The following is a 24,664-nucleotide window of genomic DNA, read 5'->3' as shown; positions in this document are numbered from 1 at the left end:
GTTTGGAGTTTTGTGAATTTTTGAATAGTTGAGGAATGCTCTTTGGTCAGCTACTTATGAAATGGTGAGTATATTGGGAGTTGTGACTAGTGGGTTGCTGGATTTGTATAGACCTGTATTAATCCTCTCTCCTCTTTTCTGCAGGGCACTTAGTCGTCAGCGGCACCAACACCCTCACTTTGCTTACTTCCGTCCTTCAGCATCTGACGCATCTGTTCGAGCAGCACCTGCTGCCTCGCACCCAGACTCACGGCTTCATCGCACTCCCATCTCACCCCGCTGATTCCCCAGCCATCCTGCAGGCACAATTCCTCTTCGATATACTACAGAAAACCCCGTCCTTGAAGGTCTGAATAAAGCATGGATTCCTGAGAGGGCTTTGGGGGGGGGGGAGGGTGATAATGGCATTAGACAGTGAGAAGCTGGAAAGAAGAAACAGGACCTCCACTCTGCGGAGAAGATGAGTTGAGGGGGGGGCTTAAACGTGGACCAGATTGAATGAGAAAAGGCACTTAAAACTCGAACTCTGGCTTGATGGAGGCATGGGAGAACATAAGAGGGTTCTTAAGACTGGTCACTGGGGGCAGTAAGCAGGCTGGTTCCACTGGAGAACAGAAGGAGCATGGGTTTAGTGTCCTATGAAACCGTGGGAGTCCTGGGGGTTGTGTAGTCTGCTGCCAGTCCATTGTGTTCTCCCTATGAAACCGTGGGAGTGCTGGGGAGTAGTGTAGTCTGCAGCCAGTCAATTACCCGCTCTACCTATGAAACCGTGGGAGTGCTGGGGAGTAGTGTAGTCTGCAGCTAGTACATTACCCGCTCTCCCTATGAAACCATGGGAATGCAGGGGGGGATAGTGTAGTCTGCAGCCAGAGCATTTCCTGCTCTCCCTATGAAACCGTGGGAGTGCAGGGCGGGGGTAGTGTAGTCTGCAGCCAGTGCATTTCCCGCTCTCCCTATGAAACCGTGGGAGTGCAGGGCAGGGGTAGTGTAGTCTGCAGCCAGTGCATTTCCTGCTCTCCATATGAAACCGTGGGAGTGCAGGAGGTAGTGTAGTTTGCAGCCCGCCCATTAGCTCTTCTCCCTGAATTCTGCCCTTTTGCGCCCTGTGAGTACTTGCACTGACACATTTGAGAATACCAGTACTCACCATTGTCTTCTTGGCACTTTGCAAATAATCTACTCCATGAGTTTAACTGTTGGCCGGCTCAATTTAAAATATCAGAAAATGTAGATTATTGCTTGGTTGGCAGGAAATGTATTGACAAATCGACTGCTTAGCCGCGTAATTCTCTTGTGCTTACAGCTGGTTCACCCTCTGGGCTGTGTACCACAGACGGACGTGAAGGTCTTCCCCTTTAAGTCGCTCAGGTGCTTGGAGGTAAGTGAGAATTGGGGTTTGTGTAGGGGAGAAGGGGAGTGGGAGTCTTCAGCACATCTGCCAATGTATTTTCCGCAAACTGATTCCTGGTTGGAGTAAAAGGGGCGCATGTCTTCAGAAACTATGATTTTCAAAATCGTTCCTGAAATCTAGGTAGGTGGTATCTTCATGTGGTTTCATGGATGTTTGGTTGTGTTCATGGATCTGGTGCTGGGTTTGGTTGGCTGATCTGCAGGAAGCATGCAGTGAACAATTGGGTTTCCTGCAGAGGTACTTTGGGTGTGTGATGAACAGTATGTCGAGGGTAACCTTGTAGTTGATGGCGGGTCACTTTAGTGCTTATAGCTTATACCATGTTTGATTTCTGACAACCTATCTGACTTTTGAATTAGAGCCGACTCAATGTGGGGCTTGTGATGTGTTGGCAGACTAAGCTTTAATTAATTGGTTAATGACAGATTGAGCATTCTGATGAACATGCCAAAATGAGAAGACATTTATTTTAAGACACTTGTGGTTTCTACTTATGAGGGGGCACCTTTCATGGTGTCATTCCCTCACCTGCTTGGAGTTCCCATTTCTTTTCATATCTTGTCATTCTTTCACCCGTTTCCTTGTTTATACAAGACATTCTGTAAATTGAGCATGACCAAGAGGTCTTCAGCTCAATGGCCCATGCAGGGAATTGATAGCCTAGATTGCCATCACACCTTCAAAATGCCTGGCACTCTGCTGGCATGAAGGGGAGGATACTTTGGAGTAGGATTGGGTAATGCGGGCAGCGCAGACCAGCTAGCCCATCAGGGTGTCTAGTCATTTAAGCCCCAAGAGTGACTTCAAGGCTTTTGACTTTTGTATGGGAGTGGTGGTTTGGCATAGGATGAGGGCTGTGTTGATGGGTGGGAGCAGGGAGGATGGTGGTGGCTTTGTATTTGTGGACTGTAGTTCAGTTTTTCTTCCATTGGGTTGGGCAAGCTACTTGCCCGCTGGGATCTGTTGGAGGCCATGCTCCTCTGCTTCTTTCTCCTCCTTGTATGGGAGTGGTTGTTTGGCATAAGATGAGGGTTGTGTTGATGGGTGGGAGGGGGGATGGTGGTGGCTTTGTTTGTGGACTTTAGTTCAGTCTTTCCTCCATTGGGTTGGGCAAGCTACATGCCCTTCTGGATCTTCTGGAGGCCATGCCCCTTTGTATGGCCTCTGCTTCTCTCTCCTCCTCTTTTTGCTTTTTTTCAATTGCGTGTCTCCATTCCTAACTTTCATTTTTATTCTTTTTCTACTTCTGTTCCTTGCTCATGTTTACCTTTGTGCCCATTTCCTCTTTATCCTATTCCTCATTCATCCCACTGTCCCATCCATTACTTGATCTATTTTTCTCTATTCATCCTTTTTGTCTCGATGCCCTTCTTATCCTGTTCCTCTTTGCCTCCACCCCTTTTTCTTCATATTCCCTCCTTTGTACTTTACCGCTATTCTGCCCCCACCCCCCTTGCATGTACAGCTCCTTGTCTGTGTCTCCCACACTTCCACTCTTTGAAAACATGTCTTCCCTTCCAGCTCCGGTGTGTTCCCCTGCACTGTCTCCAGGGTTTGAAATCCCTCTACTCCCAGCTGGAGGTGCTAATCTGCTCAAAGTGTGTTACATCTCTTGAGGTGAGATATTAATAACTATCTCCTACTTTGCGGTGCAGAGGTCCTAACTTCATCCTTGTGCTGTTGCTGTGAAGTAATGTTCACTCCATCATTGAGCTCTGTGTTGTAGCTACAAAGTAATGTTTACTGCACTGCAAGGTAATGTTTACTCCATCATTGTGCTCTGTGCTGTAGCTCCTAGGTAATGTTCACTCAACCCTTATGCTCTGTCATGTAGCTGCGAGGTAATGTTCACTCCATCACTGTGCCCTGTGCTGTAGCTGCGAAGTTATGTTCACTCCATACTTGAGCTGTGTTGTAGCTGCGAGATATGTTCATGCCCTCCTTGTGCTCTGTGCTCTAACTGTGAGTTAATGTTCACGCCATCTTTGTGCTCTAGCTGCGAGGTAATGTTCACTCCATCATTGTGCTCTGTGCCGTAGCTGCCAGGTAATGTTCGCTGCGAGGTAATGCCCAATCCATCTTTGTGCTCTGTGCTGTAGTTGCGAGTTAATGTTCACTCCACCCTTGTGCTCTGTGCTTTAGCTGAGAGGTAATGTTCATTCCACTGCAAGGTACTGTTCACTCCATCCTTGAGCTCTGTGCTGTAGCTGCGAGGAAGCGTTTACTCCATCCTTGTGCTCTGTGCTGTAGCTGCCAGGTAATGTTTACTCTGCTGCGAGGCCATCTTCATGCCATCCTTGTCCTCTGTGCTCTGCTGTGAGGTAATGTTCACTCCATCCTTGTGCCCTGTGCTGTAGCTGCGAGATATGTTCATGCCCTCCTTGTGCTCTGTGCTCTAGCTGTGAGTTAATGTTCACGCCATCTTTGTGCTCTAGCTGCAAGGTAATGTTTACTCCATCCTTGTGCTCTGTGCTGTAGCTGCCAGGTAATGTTTACTCTGCTGCGAGGTCATCTTCATGCCATCCTTGTGCTCTGTGCTCTGCTGTGAGGTAATGTTCACGCCATCCTTGTGCTCTGTACTGTAGCTGTGAGATATTGTACACTTCATCCTTGTGCTTTGTGCTCTAGCTGTGGGGTAATGTTCACTCCATCCTTGTGCTCTGTGTTGTAGCTGCAAGGTAATGTGTTTACTCCTCTGCGAGGTAATGTTCACTCCATCCTTGTGCTCTGTACTGTAGCTGCCAGGGAATGGTCATGCCAGCCTTGTGCTCTGTGTTCTAGCTGTGAGGTATTGTACACTTCATCCTTGAGCTTTGTGCTGTCGGGTAATGTTCATGCCATCCATGTGCTCTGTGCTGTAGCTACAAAAAAGTGATCACACTTCGCACACCCTTTTTAACTGCTGTCCGATTGGAGAAAATTAGGTAAGACTTAATATTTCTACTGTAGTGTATTGAGATCAGATTAGAGGTGCAGAGGAGAGAAAGACAACCTTAACACCTAGGTTATACAGCATAAGAGAACAAAGAAAATGTTCCCAAATTAGGGAACTCTCATCCCCTGCACACTATCCTGTGTCTGGAAAACCAGACCAATAACTTGTTATTTTAGTGGTTATACATTCAAGTAGTCAATATTATGTAACAACCACACTGTCACATGTGGCATTTAGTCAAAAGCAGAATTCAAAATAACAGTTCAGTCAGTAGTTTATCACAAGAATCTTCTTTTTATTCATGGTGATGCCAAGAGGGCCAACGCGTTTCGAGTGACACTCCCTCTTCATCAGGGGCATGTGCAATTCTATTGAGGAAGTGCATACAACATGACGTTAGGAATTAATATGGTGCAAAAAGTACATACATTCTTGTAAACTCAACTTGTATCAAATATGCCCAAACTCAATAACTTAATATTAATCTGGTCTATCCTTTGTCAAGTAGTATCAGCCCAATGAGTATTTGTGAAAAGGTCTCGGAAGGACATTTTAATTTAGCTAGATCTCACCCAGTAGTTCTCCTAAAGCTATCTTTCCTCATTAGTGCAAATATCTAATCTAAGACATGGACTGAAGTGCATAATTGCTTTCAGGAAATAGTGTAAGAACACCATCAATCAAGAAATAGAGTTTTCTACGCAGCTTACAAAACTCAAATCTGCTGCAGAACTACAAAAGATTCTTGAAGACACTAACAACAAACTTGAGAGTTATAAAAGGGACATTGAGCAGCGGAAAATCCCAAAAAATTCGACGTGATACTTTACACTACGCCAGAGAAATAGTCTACTCTTGGCAAGAGAATTACGGGAACTACAAACCAAGACCTGGTGCACCAGTACCACTGAGAAAATCCGCATCAAACAATAACACGGACAGCAGCGAGATCACCAGTGGTGAACTGGAAGAACAGCCTAGTAAAAGCTCTGCTAATATTGAAACAATTCCAACTTCGGTGGACTCTCCAGTTGCACAACCAAGGGGCATTGCTATAATAGTACCTACGGCCCTTCCCCCTTTTTTAGGAGAGGGCAGTCCAGACGAGGGCATAAGAAAACCCAGGCAAAAGAACAAAGAACATCACCACTAATCATGAATATTTCTTCAAGTATATTATCAAAAGCACAAACTGATAAACTCAATCTCGGAATTTCCTTAATCCCTACCAATTCTACTACTCTATTTGAAGAAGAGATTAATTTGTTTAAATTAATCCTTCGCATGGAATTGAAAATCTTCTTTGATAATCTGGGCAACATATCCCCAGGTGTTACTCACCACACCAAGGATCGGAAAATTTGAACCGGACCTCGAAGACAGAAGTGGTGGAATTCTCGGAGCAACCAGTCTCGACCTCAGCTACCCTGATTTCAGTGATTCAGGCTTCGTCAAGAAGAGGAGCTCTTTTCTATGATGTATCCCTCTGCTGTGTTGATAAGACAGACAAGGTATCCATCAAATAAAAGAGCGGGGTGGACACACACACCGCTAGACCAACAGCTGAAAAGAAACCACAGAAAGAGTTATACGCGGTACAGATAAGAATAGCAATTGTAGGACAATCAACAATTCATGAATACCCGAATAACAAGTTGGTTGGAGTAGCAGAGTATGTACAGAGCCTAGAAGGACAATGAAAAAGACAATAAGGAACTAGCTTAACTGACTTAAGGACTCCCCTTGAACCCTAGAGAATGCACAACTAACCTGGAAGGAGATGGTTGAGGAGCAAAATGGAAATCCTGTTGGAAAGGACACGACAGGAGAAAATAATAAACGGGGAAGTTAGTGAGGGAGGATACACCCGAACGCCATGAGGGATGCACTAGGTACGAGTTGGTACAAGTAACTGGAAAGTGTCCTGAACTGCACTTGTAAGATAAGAGTACAAATCCAGCACAATGTCCAAGGTAACATGTAGTTTTCTTCACAGCGAGGGAAGGCAGTGTTTATCCAAAAACAACAATCACAGGAAACAATGAAAACAGTTTGAAATGAAGGCCCACTTACTGAAAACAAATATTGCCAGGGGATGATCGCTCCCATACAGCCCTTGTGGAAGGAACCAAAAAGCTACAGAGCGTAGGAAAACGACTTCTGACAGCCGCCAACAATCCAGGAAACGTTCCAAGTCGTAACAGCGTGTAGAACCAAAGTCAACAGGGCAACCCGTAAGCAGTCCGAGTGGAAGGCAAAGTCGAAAACCAGGGAAAATACGTTGGAAGGTCTGAAGAAAGAAATTAGCTTGGGGGCTAAACACGTAAGGGTACGTGTAGACTACAATTAGCAGCACCGAGCCCCGAGAGGAACCGGGTTAAGAAGGCAAGGGGCGGAGCATCGGTGTACGTGTTGTGCGTAATGATCGCGTCAGCTGACACGGCCGATACCGATGCCGGCATCCATACAGTCTCCATGGAAACCGATAATGCTGCCACACCGATGTCTTTCCCCGGACTGTGTTAGCCGGTGTAAATGCCGAGGGAGACTGGCGAGAGCAGCGCTGCCGGCACGTAACACCAGGGAAAGAACATGATTACCTTGAGATGAGAAATAAAAGTAACTTTCATCCACAAGTCAACAACCCGTTGGTCAACTTGTTTAAAACTAAAACCACCAAAGATTTGAGGAGAGTCAAATATGATCTATCAAGAACACAAAATATTCGTAGACACCAACTGAAGATAATCAAAGACTTGGCAGAGGATAATTCACTGACTATTAAACAGGCTGACAAGGGTAGAGCCCTAGTCCTCATGGATACAAGTCTATACAATGCGGGCTGTCTAAAACATTTGGATGATCGACAAACATATCTTCCGCTGGATAATGACCCTACTAACAATATCCAGGACCTGATTAAGAAAGTGGTAGAGAAAGCTAGTGAACTTGATTGGATTTCAGACAAAACAGAAGACATTTGGATTACCAAATTTCCAGTAATACCTGTATTCTATGGGGTACCCAAAATTCATAAGAACATCAATGACCTCCCTTTTAGACCCATTGTCGCTGGGACTAACCGCATCTTCCAACCACTTGCAGTATATCTTGATACGGCTCTACATCCATTGGTACAAAAGATACCAACCTACCTAAAAGACAAGACACATTTCTTACAAACTATCCGGGCATTGTTTTTCCAACCCTCTCTTGTTTTCAATGGATGTTAGTAGCCTATACACGTCGATTCCACATAATGATGGTATAGCTGCACTAGAATGGTTCTTATTAAGAAATAACGAGATTTCCATCTAAAAAACCTTTGCCATCGAGCTGATAAACATAATCCTGTACAACAATTACTTCAGGTTCAATGATCAATACGATCTTCAAATATTGGGCACCTCCATGGGTTCAGCGGTCGCCCCATCATACGCCAATATTTTAATGTTTCATTTTGAAAACACCTTTGTCCTTGAACACCCGCAATGGAGGAACAAAGTACACTGCTGGGTGAGATACATAGATGACACCTTTTGGCATCTGGAACGGCACAGAACATGAACTACTGGAATTCTGGCATTACATCAATCAATGTCACACATGCATTAAATTCACCATTGAAATTGGTAAACCTAAGGTCAACTTTCTAGATGTGTGTGTGTGTGTGTGTGTGTGTGTGGGTGGAATGGAAAAACACTGAACTCACTACATCAATTTTCAGAAAACCCACCGATGTGAATAGTTCTCTACATTTTAATAGCTTTCATCCAAGACATTTGAAAGAGAATCTTCCATATAGTCAGCTATTACGCCTGAAATGCATTACCTCCAATGCAGAAAACTTACAGACAGAATATGACACCATGAGATCAAGATTTCTGGATAGAGGTTTCCCGGAAGAGGTCGCCACTAAAGCGATACAAAGGACAGAAACACAAACACGAGAAAACCTACTAACTAAACAAACCAGGAAGGACAAATCAAATCTAATTTATACATTGAAATATTCAGGACAGAGCTTCCAGATCATTAGATCAATTATTCACAAGAATTGGGACCTGATAAAATCAGACCCTAACCTGAATCGGTTATTTCCACAGCCCCCAATGTTGGCATATAAAAGAGGAAAAAACATACGAGACACATTGATTAAGGCTGAGAAACCTAACAAATTGACACAAAGGAGCCTAACCAAACAAAAACTTGGAACATTCCCATGTCTCCTCTGCCAACATTGTTCCAACATCATAAAAGGAGACCATATTAGACATCCAAACACAGGAAAGAAGATACATTTGAGAAGTTATGCAACTTGTGAATCCAGGAATGTCACCTACACCATAAGATGCCCATGTGGCAAATACTTTGTGGGCAAGACAGCTACACGAGCCAAAGAACGTTGGACTGAACATATGTCACGAATCGGAACCTGCAATGTGAAATCTCCAGTGTTCCGTCATCTTGGAGACAATAACCACAACATTTCCCAAATGCGGTTTGCTATTCTGGAAGTGGTACACCCCCTACCAAGAGGAAGAGATTTACCTAAACTACTCTCCCAGAGATAATTACTGTGGATACACATCCTTGATGCTATGTCACCGTTGGGCCTAAATGAGGACTTTTACTTAGGACCATTCCTTTGAGACACAATGACTATAAAACACAGTTTACATATATAATCTCTGTAATATGCTAGTTTCTTTACACAAATTCCTCTTGCCTCTACAAATCCACCGCCTAACGGTCTTTTGGGATAAGAGCAATAATGAAGAGATGAATTGATTATATGAGACTGTGAACCCCTTGAGGGACAGACCATCATTTCCTTGGAAGGTCTAATGTATAGATATTGTACTCTATTACTTTCACATTCATGGTTATGGGCTCGTTAATATAAATGTGAGTGTCAGACCATTATTTCCTTTGAAATGTATAGATATTGTACTACATTACTTGCACAGACATGGTTACGTAATTGTGATCAATCTCTAGGTGGGCAATAGGACTTCCGCTGGATGCACATCATATTTTACTCTTATCTTAAATGTCCTAGTTGTTTATCTTTGGATTTGAACATATGTAGTAGGCATAGGCAACAGGCCCAGTCATACACCAATCAGGTACCAATCAACTAGTTTGAATCCATTAACATTGTGCTGTTGCGGCAAGCCTCATACCATGCGACTTTGTTACATTTATTATCCAGGGTACTTAATCCAGCTACCGGCATACACCCGCGTACCAGCCGCTGGTTAACTATTCTGCCACTTTTGGCACATATTTTCAAGTTCATCGGCGGGCTCGTGGAGAGCATCTACTGCCCACTAGCCGCAAGGATCTTTTGCATTACACTTGTGGTCATCTTCTGCCTCTGTTGGACGTTTTTACTTACTAACGCCATCCATCTTCAGAGTTAAACATGATCGACACCTGACCACTACTGTGTCGGGCTTCCAAAATGTTGGATTCATCATATGACGGCATGCGTACATAAGCTTGGGGATGTGCTGATTTATACTACCCGGCTCACATTATGTGATATTGTTTCTTGTAATTTTGATGCATTTTATTAACATTATGTATGTAGACATCAGTATCCTGCTCTTCTCATGAGCATCATCCCATTTTGGGTAGAATAACTGGCTCATATACAATATTGGGTACAACATATGACGTCATGCGTGCATGCGCATTGCAACGTCACTTCATTAAATAAGTGCATGTGATCAACATAATGAATGCAGACATCAGGCTCTGCTTTTTACATTAGCAGCATCCCGCATTGGTTAGAACATCTGGCTCTGCTACACAAAATGGTCCACCATATGATGTCATGCGCGCATTGCGACTTCAATACGTGAAATTAGTGCACACCATACCACATCAATTGTAATCTAAATCCACAGGCTTAGTTGCTGGAGAACCACATAGATTGCACTGAATACATAGCATTTTATAAATAATCCTGACATCTACCGATGCTGACAACAATGCGGTCTACACTAATAGATGACGTCACCCGCGCATGTGCGGGATGACTTCACCGAGAGATCTGGATATAAATAAACGCTGTCCTTGCAAACGGCGGCAGGTGTCCTTTTGGAGATCCCACAACGGAGAACAGATTTTCCTGTCCTACTCTTCAGGCTTTACAAAGTAAGAGATATTGTTAGTTAAACCTAGACTCCCCTTCTTGATAATTTAGACATAGCACACGGGTGCTAGGTTTTTTATGCCCCTGTACAACAAACTTTTTTTATTGGAACTGTGTTAGAACTTCGTTTCCCTTTCTTTTACTCCTTTACTATTTACCAGGCCCTCTCCACCAGCAATGGACCACCCACATGAGGGGAAAAGATGCACCACTCCTAGTGCATAAGACGCCATACTGCCTGCGGGCCCAAGTTGCAGTAAGTTTCTTCCTTGGCTTATTTCCTTATCTTATGACTCAACTTAATGAATTTCTAGTGTCTTGGGAAATCTCCCGGTTTTTCAAAACTTCTGTATTTCATCACATAGGACATTTGTTCCTAAACTGGTCCTGTAAGGGCTACTAAATCTGACTTCGACCGTAATTGGTGTCAGTGAATGGGATATTTCTACATGGAGCACCTATGACCAATCTACTATTCCTATTGCTAAAGACAATATGGCAAGAAGACTTTTTAGCAAAATATCACAAGGTTAGAAATTCTTACTCTATTTCCCTGAATGGAATTATGCACTTCACTCCATGTTTTAGATTAGATATGATTAGATATTTGTACTAATGAGGAAAGATAGATTTAGGAGAACTACTGGGTGAGATCTAGCTAAATTAAAATGTCCTTCAGAGAACTTTTCTCCTTTTCACAAATACACATTGGGCTGATACTACTTGACTAAGGATAGACCAGATTAATATTAAGTTATTGAGTTTGGGCATATTTTATACAAGTTGAGTTTACAAGAATGTATGTACTTTTTGCACCATATTAATTCCTAACGTCATGTTGTATGCACTTCCTCTATAGAATTGCACATGCCCCTGATGAAGAGCGAGTGTCACTCGAAACGCGTTGGGCCCTCTTGGTATCATCGCCATGAATAAAAAGAAGATTCTTGTGATAAACTACTGACTGAACTGTTATTTTGAATTCTGCTTTTGACTAAATACCACATGTGACAGTGTGGTTGTTACATAATATTGACTACTTGAATGTATAACCACTAAAATAACATGTTATTATTCTGGTTTTCCAGACACAGGATAGTGTGCAGGGGACGTGAGTTCCCTAATTTGAAAACGTTTTCTTTGGTCTCTGTGCTGTAGCTGCCAGGTAATGTTCGCTCTGCTGCGAGGTAATGTTCACTCCATCCTTGTGCTCTGTGCTGTAGCTGCCAGGTAATGTTCACGCGGCCTTGTGCTCTGTGCTGTAGCTGCAAGCTAATGTTTACTCCGCTGCAAGGTGCTGTTCACTCCATCCTTGTGCTCTGTGCTGTAGCTGTAAGGTAACGTTTACTCTGCTGCGAGCTAACATTCACCCCATCCTTGTGCTCTGTGCTGTAGCTGCGAGGTACAGTTCACTCGACCTTGTGCTCTGTGCTGTAGCTGCCAGGTACAGCTCACTCCAGCCTTGCCCTCTGTGCTGTAGCTGCCAGGGAATGTTCAGTCCACCCTTGTGCTCTGTGCTGTAGCTACCAGGTAATGTTCAGTCCACACTTGTGCTCTGTGCTGTAGCTACCAGGGAATGTTCAGTCCACCCTTGTGAACTGTGCTGTAGCTGCCAGGTAATGTTCAGTCCACCCTTGTGCTCTGTGCTGTAGCTGCCAGGTAATGTTCAGTCCACCCTTGTACTCTGTGCTGTAGCTGCCAGGTAATGTTTTGTCCACCCTTGTGCTCTGTGCTGTAGCTGCCAGGGAATGTTCAGTCCACCCTTGTGCTCTGTGCTGTAGCTGCCAGGTAATGTTCAGTCCACCCCCTGTGCTCTGTGCTGTAGCTGCCAAGGAATGTTCAGTCCACCCTTGTGCTCTGTGCTGTAGCTGCCAGGTAATGTTCAGTCCACCCTTGTGCTCTGTGCTGTAGCTGCCAGGTAATGTTCAGTCCACCCTTGTGCTCTGTGCTGTAGCTGCCAGGGAATGTTCAGTCCACCCTTGTGCTCTGTGCTGTAGCTGCCGGGGAATGTTCAGTCCACCCTTGTGCTCTGTGCTTTAGCTGCCAGGTAATGTTCAGTCCACCCTTGTGCTCTGTGCTGTAGCTGCCAGGTAATGTTCAGTCCACCCTTGTGCTCTGTGCTGTAGCTGCAAGGTAACGTTTACTCCGCTGCGAGGTAATGTTCACGCTATTCTGGCGTTCTATAACTTACCAAACGGTTAGCAAACCTCCTCTCTGTGCTGGTCACTCGTGTACCTGGTTCTCTAGAAGTGAGCTGATATTCTGAACTGTGTATTCCACGATGCAGTAGCGTGAGCATTTCTCCAGCATGGGATCTTTCTCTGAGTGACATGCTTCCTAATGTTGTTTTTATTCATCAGGCAGATTATTCTGGATAATTTCGCAGTGTATTATGTCTCTTCCTTTTTTGATCTACATGCCGCACAGATTCTGAATTTGAAGTATCCTTTTCCCCAGTTTATTTATGTGACAGTCGTTCTACTTTGCATGTTGCGCTTGCTGTGCATTTAACAGCTCTGTTTGACTTGACTTAGGCTGTATCCCTTTATGTGGAGTTCTGTTTCCAGCACTGTGCCATGTTCTGTTTTTGTATTGTGTTGTTTTTGGTTAATTAAAATGTTCTCTGTTTTGCTGATTTCTACCTTAAAGTACCTGGTTGTCCCATGAATAGTGCGATTGTAACAAGCTCGGTGAATCTTGTCGGCTCGTGGGGAATTGAATTCCAGCAAATGTGAGCTCCTAATATCCAATCAATACTATCCTCGTTATATCGATCTGTTTCAGAACTGTAGGACATTAGTTTGGCTGCTCGAAAGTGAATTGGCTTTTTCGGGTGGCTTGTATAGGTCAGTCATGTTTACCCTTCATTTGCCATCTTCGTTACCTTAACCTTGGAGTCCACAAGACTCACATCCCTGCACAGTGCACTGGCCATATCCAAGTAGAGATGTTGGATTCCCTTCCTAGTAGAACAGATGGGGGACGGGGGTGGTCCTAAACCGACCCAAATTCCTGCACCTCCTCCCCAATGCGCCAGCATGTTAATGTGCAGACCCTTAACTCCAACCATGCCCCTGTACCAAAAGGCTTGCCAGTGTATACTTCCCTTTTCAGGAACCTCTGGCCAGGGCCAAAATACTGCCCACCCAGACCAACCAAAGGTCCCTGCAGCAGTGTCCCCCTATGCAAAGAAATAATTAGAAGCTACACCAAGAAGTCGCACCTCACAAGAATCGACAGCCGAGCACCGGCAGAAAAAATAGACATGGGCCCTGCAGAGGTGGAAGGCCCAGGGTGAGACCGGACGTGGGCAGCACCTTTCAGGAGCTGTCCCACTTATCATGCAGGTGTTGGGGTGGGCCACCGGACCCCAGCACAATAGGGACCCAGACTTCTGGGTGCCCAAAACTGCGAGGAGGTGACATGGGCAAGTGACAACAGGTAGTCCCTGCCCCTGACACCTCACGTCAAAGGCCCCCCTCCCATTCGGATGGCCGTGGAGACAAGGGGACTTTGATGCATCAAACAGGGCTACCTTGCCCCGAGGACAGTTTTGGCCTATAACTAAGGTGGGCAAGGTAGCCCACAGTCATCTGTTATCTCGCTCCTGCACCGACTTGGAGCTCGGAGAAATTCAATTAAAAAAAAGTTTTTCTATTTACCGGATCTGGTCGTGGAAGATTGCAGAAGACAGCTGCTGAATGCCCCAGGCCCTGTGTCATACAAAGTACTGACCTATCTGGCCCATTGCTCCCTCTACCGCCCCCTTGGGCTGTTGGTAATATGTTGTTCTGCCAACTTCTCCGAGTGCTGTACTGCCTGCTCCGAAAACTATGATCCCTTGTTCTGTCATAATAGTTATCGTATCTCCTATTGCCATATCTGTAGTGGCCTTTGTGGTTGTTCTGCCAATATTGCTTCCTGTAATAGCTTCCTGCACTGGCCTGCTCCTTGTTATCCCACTTCTCTTTTAGCACGTTAAATATATACAGGTTGTAGTTTTCCTCATCCCAACCTATGTCTGGAAAGCAATCCATTTCCTTCCTAAATTCATGGTCATATTCTTTCCATGCCTCTCCCCCAAATGCCTTGTACACCTTTAGAACTTGTTGTTGGTATGTCACTAGTGATGCCCCGTCTTCTGGGTATTTTTACAGGATAATGGTGGACATTATCTGAAAGGCCGCCGTCCAATTATCAAAATTGTTGCTACTGGTGCCTTTTTTAATAAGCCCTTCTCATCCTCCTTTATATCCTCTATTGATACATTCTGACCTCTTCTTTGAACTCATATTTTCATATGAAAATATGAGTTCTTTTCTCCATATCTTTTCTTTCACCTTCTCACTAATGTACCATGCCTGTGCCTTCAAAGAACAACCTTGTGCGTCTTTTCCGACCGTGGGCCTGCCATATTTTGTCATAACTGTGTAGCACCACTATGAAAACATTTAGCAAATCATGCAGACATTAGGGGTCCCACACGCAGCAGAGAAATCAGTAGGGCATACCCACACCCTCTCCTTCTTAGGGATTGAGATTGACTCTACAAAAGGGGAATGCTGCATACCCAAGGATAAAATGGATTACTTGCTAGCGGCTATCAGAAAAATGACAGGTAAAGAGAAAGCAACCCTGAAAGAAATGCAGTCATTAGCTGGGAAGTTCAGTTTTGCAACTAGAATAATGCCACAAGTCCGGGTTTTCCACAGGAGCCTTGATTTAAGAATGGGAGGGGTAACCAAGCGGCAGCACCTCATAAGGCTGGGCAAAGAGATAGAAAAGGACTTGGCTGTATGGGAGACATTCCTTAACAACTTTAATGGGAAAGTAATATGGCGCAAACCCATAAATGACTCGGCCAAAAGGGCCCTGTTCACATGACGCTGCAGAGAGCAAAGGCTATGGTATATGTTTTGGCAATAAATGGTGTGCAGTCCACTGGCCCCCCAGCTTGCATGAGCTGGGGTGGACCAAAACAATGACCCTGCTTGAAATATTTCCTATATGGATGGCGCTCTACATAGGGGGGGAGACACGCTGTGTAACACTGAAATGGTCACGTGGTCAGACAGTATGGCAGTGGTGCACATGCTAAACAAAGGTGCTGCATCTTGTACATTGGTATTAAAAGCCTTAAGAGAAATTACAAAACTTAGCCTAAAATACAACATTATCATTGCACGCCACATTGCCGGTAAGGAAAATAAAGCCACTGTCACGTTTTCAGGTCCATACTTTCAGGGCACTTAATCCTCAGGCGGAGGGAAAGATGACGGCTGTACCAGAAGAAGCGTGGGACATATTGGGATAAATCAAAGCCGACCACAGCATCCCCATAAAGGTCCCCAAAGAAAACCCCTGCTCACAACCGCCCCCAAGTAAAAGGCCCGGAGGGAAACAAATCAAGGAATTGCACATCAACGGGTGAGCCCAGAGGGATCTTGGGGGACCTGGCAAAAAATGCCTTGGCTTTGAAAACAGCCAAAATGTACAGTAAATGCCTGCAAGAATTTGGCAACGTTACAAAAATCACCAACCTCAAAGAAATTCAAGAAAGCCATGTCAATGACTTATTGGAATGGGCTTTAAACAAAACAAGAAAAAGGCATGGGCATCCTCACACTTGGCAGCAGTGGCTTATTACCCCAAACTGGCAGGGGGGTAACGATCCCACACACAGCGCATTGACCAGAGGTGCCTTGAAAGGTTGGTCTAAACTTGAAGGGGTAAAAAGAGATACCCGGCACCCCCTGAATTTAGCTAAACTTAAAATCGTAATAGACTGCTTGCATAAAGTATGTAACAATTAATACGAAGCAACCTTATTCAAGGCAGCCTTTACACTTAATTACTTTGGGGCTTTTAGGATAAGCAAAATCACACCCAAAAATACAAGTTCAGAGGAAGGGCTAGATGAGATGATGGGCAAAGGAAGAATTATCAATCTCTATTGTATAGAAGAGGCAGAGTATTGCCCCATTCGTAACACCAGGGCTTTTCTTAGTAAACGTACATGTTCAGGTGGCCAACTGTTGACACATAGAAATGGTTCCTCACTTAGCAGATTTCAGTTAAGGTCTGTGCTTAAAAACACCATAATGGGAGTAGGATGAGACCCAACAGAGTTTGGGTCTCATTCATTTAGGATAGGCGCTGCAACATCTGCATGGATGGGGGGCTTACAAGAAAAAGCAATAAAGGGGATTGGGGATGGAAATCTGGGGTATACAAAAAATATATTAGGAAAGACCTAATTTAACAGTTACACCCCTCACCCCCCTTCTCGCTTTTTTATGCAAGGAAACTTCCTTTAAAAACTGCCTGGATCGTGGGCCACTCATTCATCAGCAGGGCCAGCAGATGGCTCGAGGAAACCCAGGAAGGCATGCATTTTCAAGACACTATGACTTATTGGTGGCGTAAACCCATCATGCGTTGGTGGGGACCTTCATGACAAGCTGACCGGCTTTCTGGCGGTCAGCGCTCCACCCCCCCCCCCGACTTCCTGATCAACCACCTCGGGGGCAATGACTTGCCACAACTAGGTAGGAAGCCCTTACTGACAGTGTGCAACTCACTCAAACATTGCACATGTGTGGAGACAAACAGAGCTCATGATGTCGGAAATCATCCCGCGCCAACATTGGCAAGGTGCTAAGTCCAATAAGGCGATAGATATTTCAAGGCGTAAACTAAACCAAGCATTGGGCAATTTCTGCCGATTTTCAGGTCTTAAGTTTATAAAACACGGGATCACAGTGCATAACAAAGCCCTATTTTGCAGTGACTGGGTCCACCTCTCCATAGAAGTTATGGACATACAAGGGACATTTTTTGGTCATTGACAGAGAGTGGCTGTTCTTAGTAATTTTGTCCTATTTTGGGGGGCCTGAGGAGCTGCCGTGCAGCACCGCCACAGGGTGGCGGCAGGGATCAGCCTCGAGCTGGCTGGAGTAGGGTCCCCGCTCACCTGATCCCCTGTTCCCCAAAATTATTTGTTTTTTCATTATGTTTTATAATTGGTTGGTTTTCTCTTGCACCATAGCTCATGTACAATAAAGCTTGTGGCCAAAGTTTTTCCACCTTACCTCTAGTTTGGCCTCATCATTATGGCACTGTCATTACTGACACCTGTCGCACCCTGCACGGCTCCCCCACGCTAAAACACTTCCAGGCTTATAGACATGGGCCCTCTGGAGTTGGAAGGCCCAGGGGCATAAGCTGGGAGGTGGTCTCTGTCATGGGCCCGGACATGGGCAGCACCTTTCAGGTGCTGGCCCACTTATCATGCGGTGTTGGGGTGGGCCACCGGACCCCAGAACAATAGGGACCCAGACTTCTGGGCGCCCAAAACTGCGAGGTGGTGACAGGGGCAGGTGACAACAGGTAGTCCCTGCCCCTGACACCTTGCATCAAAGGCCCTCCTCATATCTGGACGGACGTGGGGAGAAGGGGCCTTTGATGCATCAAAGGGGAGCTACCTTGCCCCCAGGCCAGTTTTGGCCTATAACTAAGGCGGGCAACGTAGCCCCCAGTCATCTGTTCTCTCGCTCCTGCACCGAACCTGGGGCTCGGAGAAATTCAATTAAAAAAAAAAAACATCCACCCCCCCAATTGCTAAATAAATCCATTATTGAATCACAGATGGTAAAATGGGTCAGTTATTAAAATGATATTAAGAAAACTCTCAGGATAGAGCAGGCACCAAGTAAAAAAGATGAGTTCGCAGGAACGCTTAAGGTAATGAGTTATCATAGAACTCGAATAAATATTTGAACCACAAGGGCAAGTTGCCAAACTCGGAGAAGTTTGAGTAAAACAGAAGCCCAGGAATCATCCACCAAGAAGGAAAAGACATAAATATCAAGAGGCAAACGCCTAATAAAACAAAATCAATTAAATAATCAAAACCCAATGACAGGTTGACAAACTGGAACTAAGTTTGATCCCGAAAACTGGAATTCAGTTTGATGAAAGTCGCAGCTCAAGAATCCACCACTAAGTATATAAAATGAATAACGCCTCACAAGGGGCCAAATCCCAATTGGATCATAGAGCAAAAAGGAAGACCCCATAAACTCGAATTAAGCCTGATGAAAGCTGAAGCTCAAGAATCCACCTCTGAAGATAAATAATTACGCGCACCGAGCTAAGTACCGTCGAAGTATCTCTTTACCTCAGACTCTGCTTGTCGTGCGTTTCCTGTGGATTCACCTTCTAATTGACACGAGTCATTCAAAATCTGCCTTTTTGCCGTGGTACTTTGATTTGGCACAAACCACGTCCATTTGGGCACGTAGCTTCAACGGAAGCCCTGCGCACACGCACCGAGCAGTGTACCGTTTAAGTACTTCTTTGCCTCTTCGCCGCATTTGGTGCGGAGTTGAGGGGACAGTGTGCTTCCTCGGTCCTTTTTAGCAAAGTTAGAATGTATCACACTGAAAACCGACATGCCTTCTACGATTGTTCCAACGCTGACTAACGGGCTGACTCCATCAGCAAAACGAAAAGGTGATGGCTGGAAGGTTTTGAATAAATCATAACCACGGGCAAAGCTCTGGGCAACCCTCCCGACCATCGTTTTTCAGTCTGCCAAGCCATTACAGAAGGGGAAAAACCATATGCAAATCAGGCTTGGTCCTACCCCAAAAGGGGCAGTCAAGCCTAAACTGCTAGGTCACATCTCTTCTGCACGAGACAACAAGCATCCCCAGACATGTTTCAGTCTTGTTGGGCATCATCAGTGAGAAGTAGCTTGGGTCTCTAGGCCGGGCAGACTCGGGACCCACGTCTGGGCATACCCGTCCCACTCGGGGTGACTTTAGCAAAACGAAAAGGTGATGGCTGGAAGGTTTTGAATAAATCATAACCACGGGCAAAGCCCTGGGCAACCCTCCAGACCATTGTTTTTCAGTCTGCCAAGCCATTACAGAAGGGGAAAAACCATATGCAAATCAGGCTTGGTCCTACCCCAAAGTTCGGGCTGGGCTGCTACCATTGGTGGCAGTACCTGACTGATTTGCATATGGATGGACCCCTTTTGCAATGGCACAGACGGGCTAAAAAACAGTGGTGTGGAAGGTTGCCCAGAGCAATGCCAGTGGTACAGATTCATTCAAAACCTTCCACCCATCAATTTTGTGGTCACTGAATCCATCAGCAGCCACTGTTCGCAATCGAGCAGTGAGTTACTCGTGATTGACTCCCATTGGGCGCTCTGCTCGCAAGTCTATCAAATCAAGTTCCATCATGGTTAAGAACACAGACATAGGTTTGTTTTGTAAGGATCTGCATGTAATAGACGCTTCCACACAGGACAAATTGCTGCCGGTAAAACATAGAGGAAGTGTTTCCTTTTTTATCTGCTCCAAGAAGAAATTCAATAACTCATCATGTGGAGCAAGACTCTCTCAAAGGGATGTCTACAAAAGTGACTGAAGCACTCGCAGAACATATATCTGTTTCTGGACAGAACCCCAGCGAATGTGTGACATCAAAACCAGGACTTACTATTAACACAGGAAACGTTTCATTGAGTGACAGCATGATCCTGAATATTGTTCCATCCACAGCGACAGTAGGGGGGACTGGCAACTTGCCTCTACCCATACAGGGTGAGGCGTCTGTAACTGATCTAGTTCTTGACCCTAATGGCTCTGGCTTTCCTGCTCATACCCTACCTGACAATTTATCTGAATCACCAGTGTTGTTTCCAGACATTAGTAATTCTGGCTCTGAATTGGTTGCTACTTTCATGCAACCAACACCGTGTAGACCAGAAGCACAACCAAATAATGCAAGTATCATTACTAATGTAGTCTCTAATGATAAACTTTTGGAAGTAACACTGTAGGCCATGAATCTCGCTATTCAATCGTTGGGTAAATTATTTGAAATATTAGATGTAAAATTGAGTAATCAGGCCACCTCAATAAACAAAATACTCACTTGGCAGAAAGATGTCAGATTGTTACGAAGCCCCAAAGCTGCCGCCATGCGGGTTCAAGATAAAACGAATGTTAAATGTGTTTGTCTCTTGTCAAACATCACCTGAGATTACCTCCAAATCTGCATTGACAGATAAACTCAATCCAACTAAGACCGATGAGTTAGCCCTTTCGCTATCATTCATTGATAGTCCTAGTCCTTTATGACGTTCTAGAACCTAATAAACCCACGCATCGAGGGATCATTGACTTAAGTGCTACTCAATCAGAAGTACCAGTTCTAAAAGAAATAAGAAAAATAAGTATACAATTTTCACCTCAAGTTCATCCGAGAAAAATAAAAAAAGACCTCAGGTTAAATTGACAAAAAATCAGCAATTGGCAAAGAAATCCTCTACAACTGTGTCGACAGTTTTTTTTAAAGCTATCAGCTTACTGAAAAAGAGTGCGATAATAGCCTCTCAAGCTGTGATAAAAAAATGTTATAATCGCAAGCTAAAACAAACATACGAAACCTCTGATGAGTATGCACTTGCGTATGCCCCCTTGGACGAACTAGTAAAGGAGGTTACTCAATAAAATGATATACCTCCCAAGCCTTTTAAGGGAGGTATTCCAGCTATGAATAAAATCCAAGCAAGAACTAATGGAAATAAAATTAAAGAAGTGAAATCACTTGATATACGTAGTCAGGAAATAAGCAAAGACGTCGATGAAATAAGCAAAACCTGTACTAGTAACTCTTTATTCACACTTTCAAAATGGGCGATCCTTACCTGTCAATTCAATAGGTGGAACAAAAAACTTACAAACCCTGGGGAAATTACTTCCAAACAATCAAAACCAAGTTTGTGCTGAGAAATCGGTTCGAGCTGGAGTACCAGAGTTTATAGTTATTTCCGAAATTGCACCTATTCGAACTGTTCCTTCAATAATCGCAGACCGTAATGCTTTGCAGGCTGTCTCGGGTAGTGCTTTGTCTGATTAGCTAAATTCTTTACGGAGCAGTGTAAACAATGCTACACCTGAGTTATCAACAGAGATCATGCGTTTGATTGAAATTGCACTAATTAATATTGAGGATAAAGGTACATCTAATAATGTGATCTCTGGGGAAAAAATTCTCAAAAACCTATCCCTCCCAGTACTCCAAAGCTGCAGCCATCCAAACGCCCTGCATCTTATCCGCTACTATTGGCCTGCCGACCATCACCTTGTACCCAATATGATCTCTATTGCAGATCAGTGATGGCTATATTCTCTGATATATCTCGACTGGAAGACATTAACTCATCTGATATATATATTTTTTTTTACTTATATTCAGGTAAAATCTGTAATTTTATCAAAAGGTGCATTACATTCTGTGTTGAAAAAATTCAAGACTTTCATCTCAGGTTTCTCCGGAAAAAGGCTTCCGACAGATCAAACTGGTTGTCCAAAGTGTAACAGAGAGGCCCAGAAGACACCCGTCTGTTTGGGCTACATACTTTTATTTATTTTCTTTTTTTTACATTTGTAAAGCGCTCTACAGCCCCAAGGCATTGAGGCGCTGTTTACATGAAAGTGTACGTAGGCATGAGTACATTAGGACATGCGGTTACTTGGTTACATCATATGTGCTATGTTACAGAGTACAGATGGGCATACGGGGCCTGACATTTCAGACAAACGGGCTGGTTTTGATGGCCTTGCGGAAGGCCAGGTGAGAGTCGATTACCCTAATGTGTGAAGGTAGTGCGTTCCAGTGGGTGGCAGCGATGGCTGGGAAGCTGGAGCCCCCTGCACGCACTCTGCAGGTTTTGGGCTAGGTGATCATGTTGGTGTATGCTAGCCTAGATGGCTTTGTGGAAGTGGGGAAGGCGATGCGCTGGGCGAGGTAGGGGGTGCCAGATCATGTAGGCATTTATGAGTGATGGAAAGGATTTTAAAGATGATTCTCTGTTTGACAGGAAGCCAGAGAACCTGTCTCCTTAGGTCCGATATGTGGTCCTAGTTTGGGAATCCAGTGGCAGCCCTAAGGGCATTGTTCTGGACAAGTTGGAGTTTGGCAATGTTTTTGCTGGAGGTGCCTCCGAGGAGAGCGTTACAGTAGTCCAGTCTTGAGCCGATAGTGGCTCTAGCGATAGTAAGGCAGTTCTGTGTCGTTAGGAAGGGTCTTACTGCGTTAAGCAGTTTTGAGTAGTATACTGAGGAGGAAGCAATGGCGTTAACCTGTCTATTCATGGTGGGATTAGAGTCTAGGTAGACACCCAGAGTTTTTACTGTATGGGACACAGCGATGGGTATATTATTGATGGTGAAGGAGCGATAGTTCTTGTTGAGGTTGCCCAGGATGGTAGGTGACCCAATGAGCAGAAGCTCAGTTTTGTCACTGTTTAGGCATAGCCAATTTTCAGCCATCCAGGCTTGGATGGTACAGTAGATGGAGTTGAGGGTGATCCTATCTGCCTCATAGTCACCTGTGGGGGGGATGAGCACCTGGGTGTCATCAGCGTAGTTGGTATATGAGATACCCAGGGTGTCAAGAAGGTTGAAAAGGGGCCTAGTAAATAGGTTGTAGAGGGTGGGCGCAATGCAGGAACCCTGGGGCACCCCACATTTGATCTGACTAGGGGAAGAGCATGCTGAGTCGGAGAAGACTTTCATGGCCCTTTCCTGTAGAAACAAGGTGATCCATCCACATGCATTAGGGAAGAAGTTTGCTGCGATGGAGAGGTGATGGCAAAGAGTATTGTGGTCCACGAGGTCAAACGCGGCCGATAAATCAAGGAGCAGAAGGAGCGCTGGTTTACCAGCGTCTCTGATGTCGTCCATTTGATTTTTTTAAATCGAGGAGGGCAGTTTCGGTGCCATGTCGTGGCCTGAAGCCAGACTGCCGAAGGCCCAGAAGGTGGTGATCCTCAAGGAATTTCTGGACTTGCAGGTAGGCTGCTTTGTCCAGAATTCTAAGCAGGAAGGGGACCGTGGTAATGGGCCTGTAGTTCCCTGGTGCTGCAGGGTCAAGGGAGGGCTTCTTGAGGAGCAGTCGTACACAGGCCTCCTTGAGGTCAGATGGGACATGGCCAGACTGGAAGGAGGCATTGATGAATGCTGTCAGGAAGGGTGCAAGTGTCGCGCCGCAGTCCTTAATGAGCTAAGAGGGGCAGGCGTCGCCCTTACAGTTAGATGGTTTAATGGTTTTTAGGAGGGAAATGACTTCGGATTCCGTCACGTCCTTGCAGTTGAATACCGAGGAGGATTTGATTTTGGTCTCTTTATTCTGTTTGCTATTCTGAGTGGCAATTAGGAGAGTAAGGACCTTTTGGTGAGCTTGGATTTTTGTTTGTAGGGTGTTTAGTTTGTTAAGCATGGTCGATTGGATGTCGTTGCACCATTTCTCATCCTTTAGGAGGGTGGATGGCGGGGTGGAAGGGGTTTCCAGCTCCCTAAAAATGGTGAAGATTTCCTTTGTGCCGGATTTGGCGTTGGCTATCCTAGTGTAAAAGGAGTTTGCTTTAGCATGGACTATGCTTAGTTTATAGTCTTTGGAGATGGTCTTGAAAGCTAGTTTGGTTGCATCATTGGGGTTGGCTTTCCAGGCTGCGAGGGCGGCTCGTTTTTTTACACTCATTTGGAGCAGATCCTGGGTGAACCAGGCATTGGTGTGCTTGGTTTTCTTAGCTTTCCTGAGAGTAAGGGGGCAATAGCGTCAACTGCTTGGGTGATTGCTAGCTTGAAGGATCTGGCAAGGGTTTCTGGGTCCTGCAAGAAGGGAGCCTGGAGTGCGGGCACTTTGAGGAGTGGGGTAATGTTTTCTGCAGTGAGTTGACGGGAGCTTCTGGAGAGCCCTGGAGGGAGGGGGATAGTGGGCAAGGGTGGCTCTTTGGAGGTATCGATGTTGAATTGGATGTAGTGATGGTCGGACCACGGTATGGGTGAGTTCTCAGTAATTAGTACTGGGCAGTTGTGGTGGCTAATCCAATCCAGTGAACGTCCTTTGGAGTGCGTGGGAAGGGAGATGGCTTGCGCGAATCCTAAGGTGGATAGGGCTTTTTCCAAGGTGGATGCGTGCGCGTCGTTGGGATCATTAAGGCCAAGATTAAGGTCACCTGCGAGTAGAACTTTGGATGTCTTTTTCAAGTTGCCGGAGAGGGAGTGAATAAGGGATTCATGGAATTCAGTGATAGGCCCCGGGGGGCGATAAACGATGTGGAGGGCCAAAG

General features: G+C 45.1%; 1 protein-coding gene across 5 annotated transcripts in view; it reads left to right on the top strand.

Annotated features, from left to right (window-relative positions):
- Positions 1-24,664, top strand: part of STK11IP (serine/threonine kinase 11 interacting protein) — a 771,273-nt gene that overhangs the window by 114,433 nt on the left and 632,176 nt on the right. For all 5 annotated transcript variants that reach the window (XM_069616954.1, XM_069616950.1, XM_069616952.1 and 2 more), the window contains exons 3-5: positions 145-347; positions 1,304-1,378; positions 2,933-3,028. In XM_069616954.1, the coding sequence (XP_069473055.1) occupies positions 145-347; positions 1,304-1,378; positions 2,933-3,028 (374 nt within the window). The remainder of the gene's footprint in view (positions 1-144; positions 348-1,303; positions 1,379-2,932; positions 3,029-24,664) is intronic.

The sequence above is a fragment of the Ambystoma mexicanum genome, chromosome 9 (genome assembly GCF_040938575.1).
Source record: "Ambystoma mexicanum isolate Mex_15411 chromosome 9, UKY_AmexF1_1, whole genome shotgun sequence".
NCBI classification, from domain to species: domain Eukaryota; kingdom Metazoa; phylum Chordata; class Amphibia; order Caudata; family Ambystomatidae; genus Ambystoma; species Ambystoma mexicanum.
This window is presented reverse-complemented; position numbering and strand designations above follow the sequence as displayed.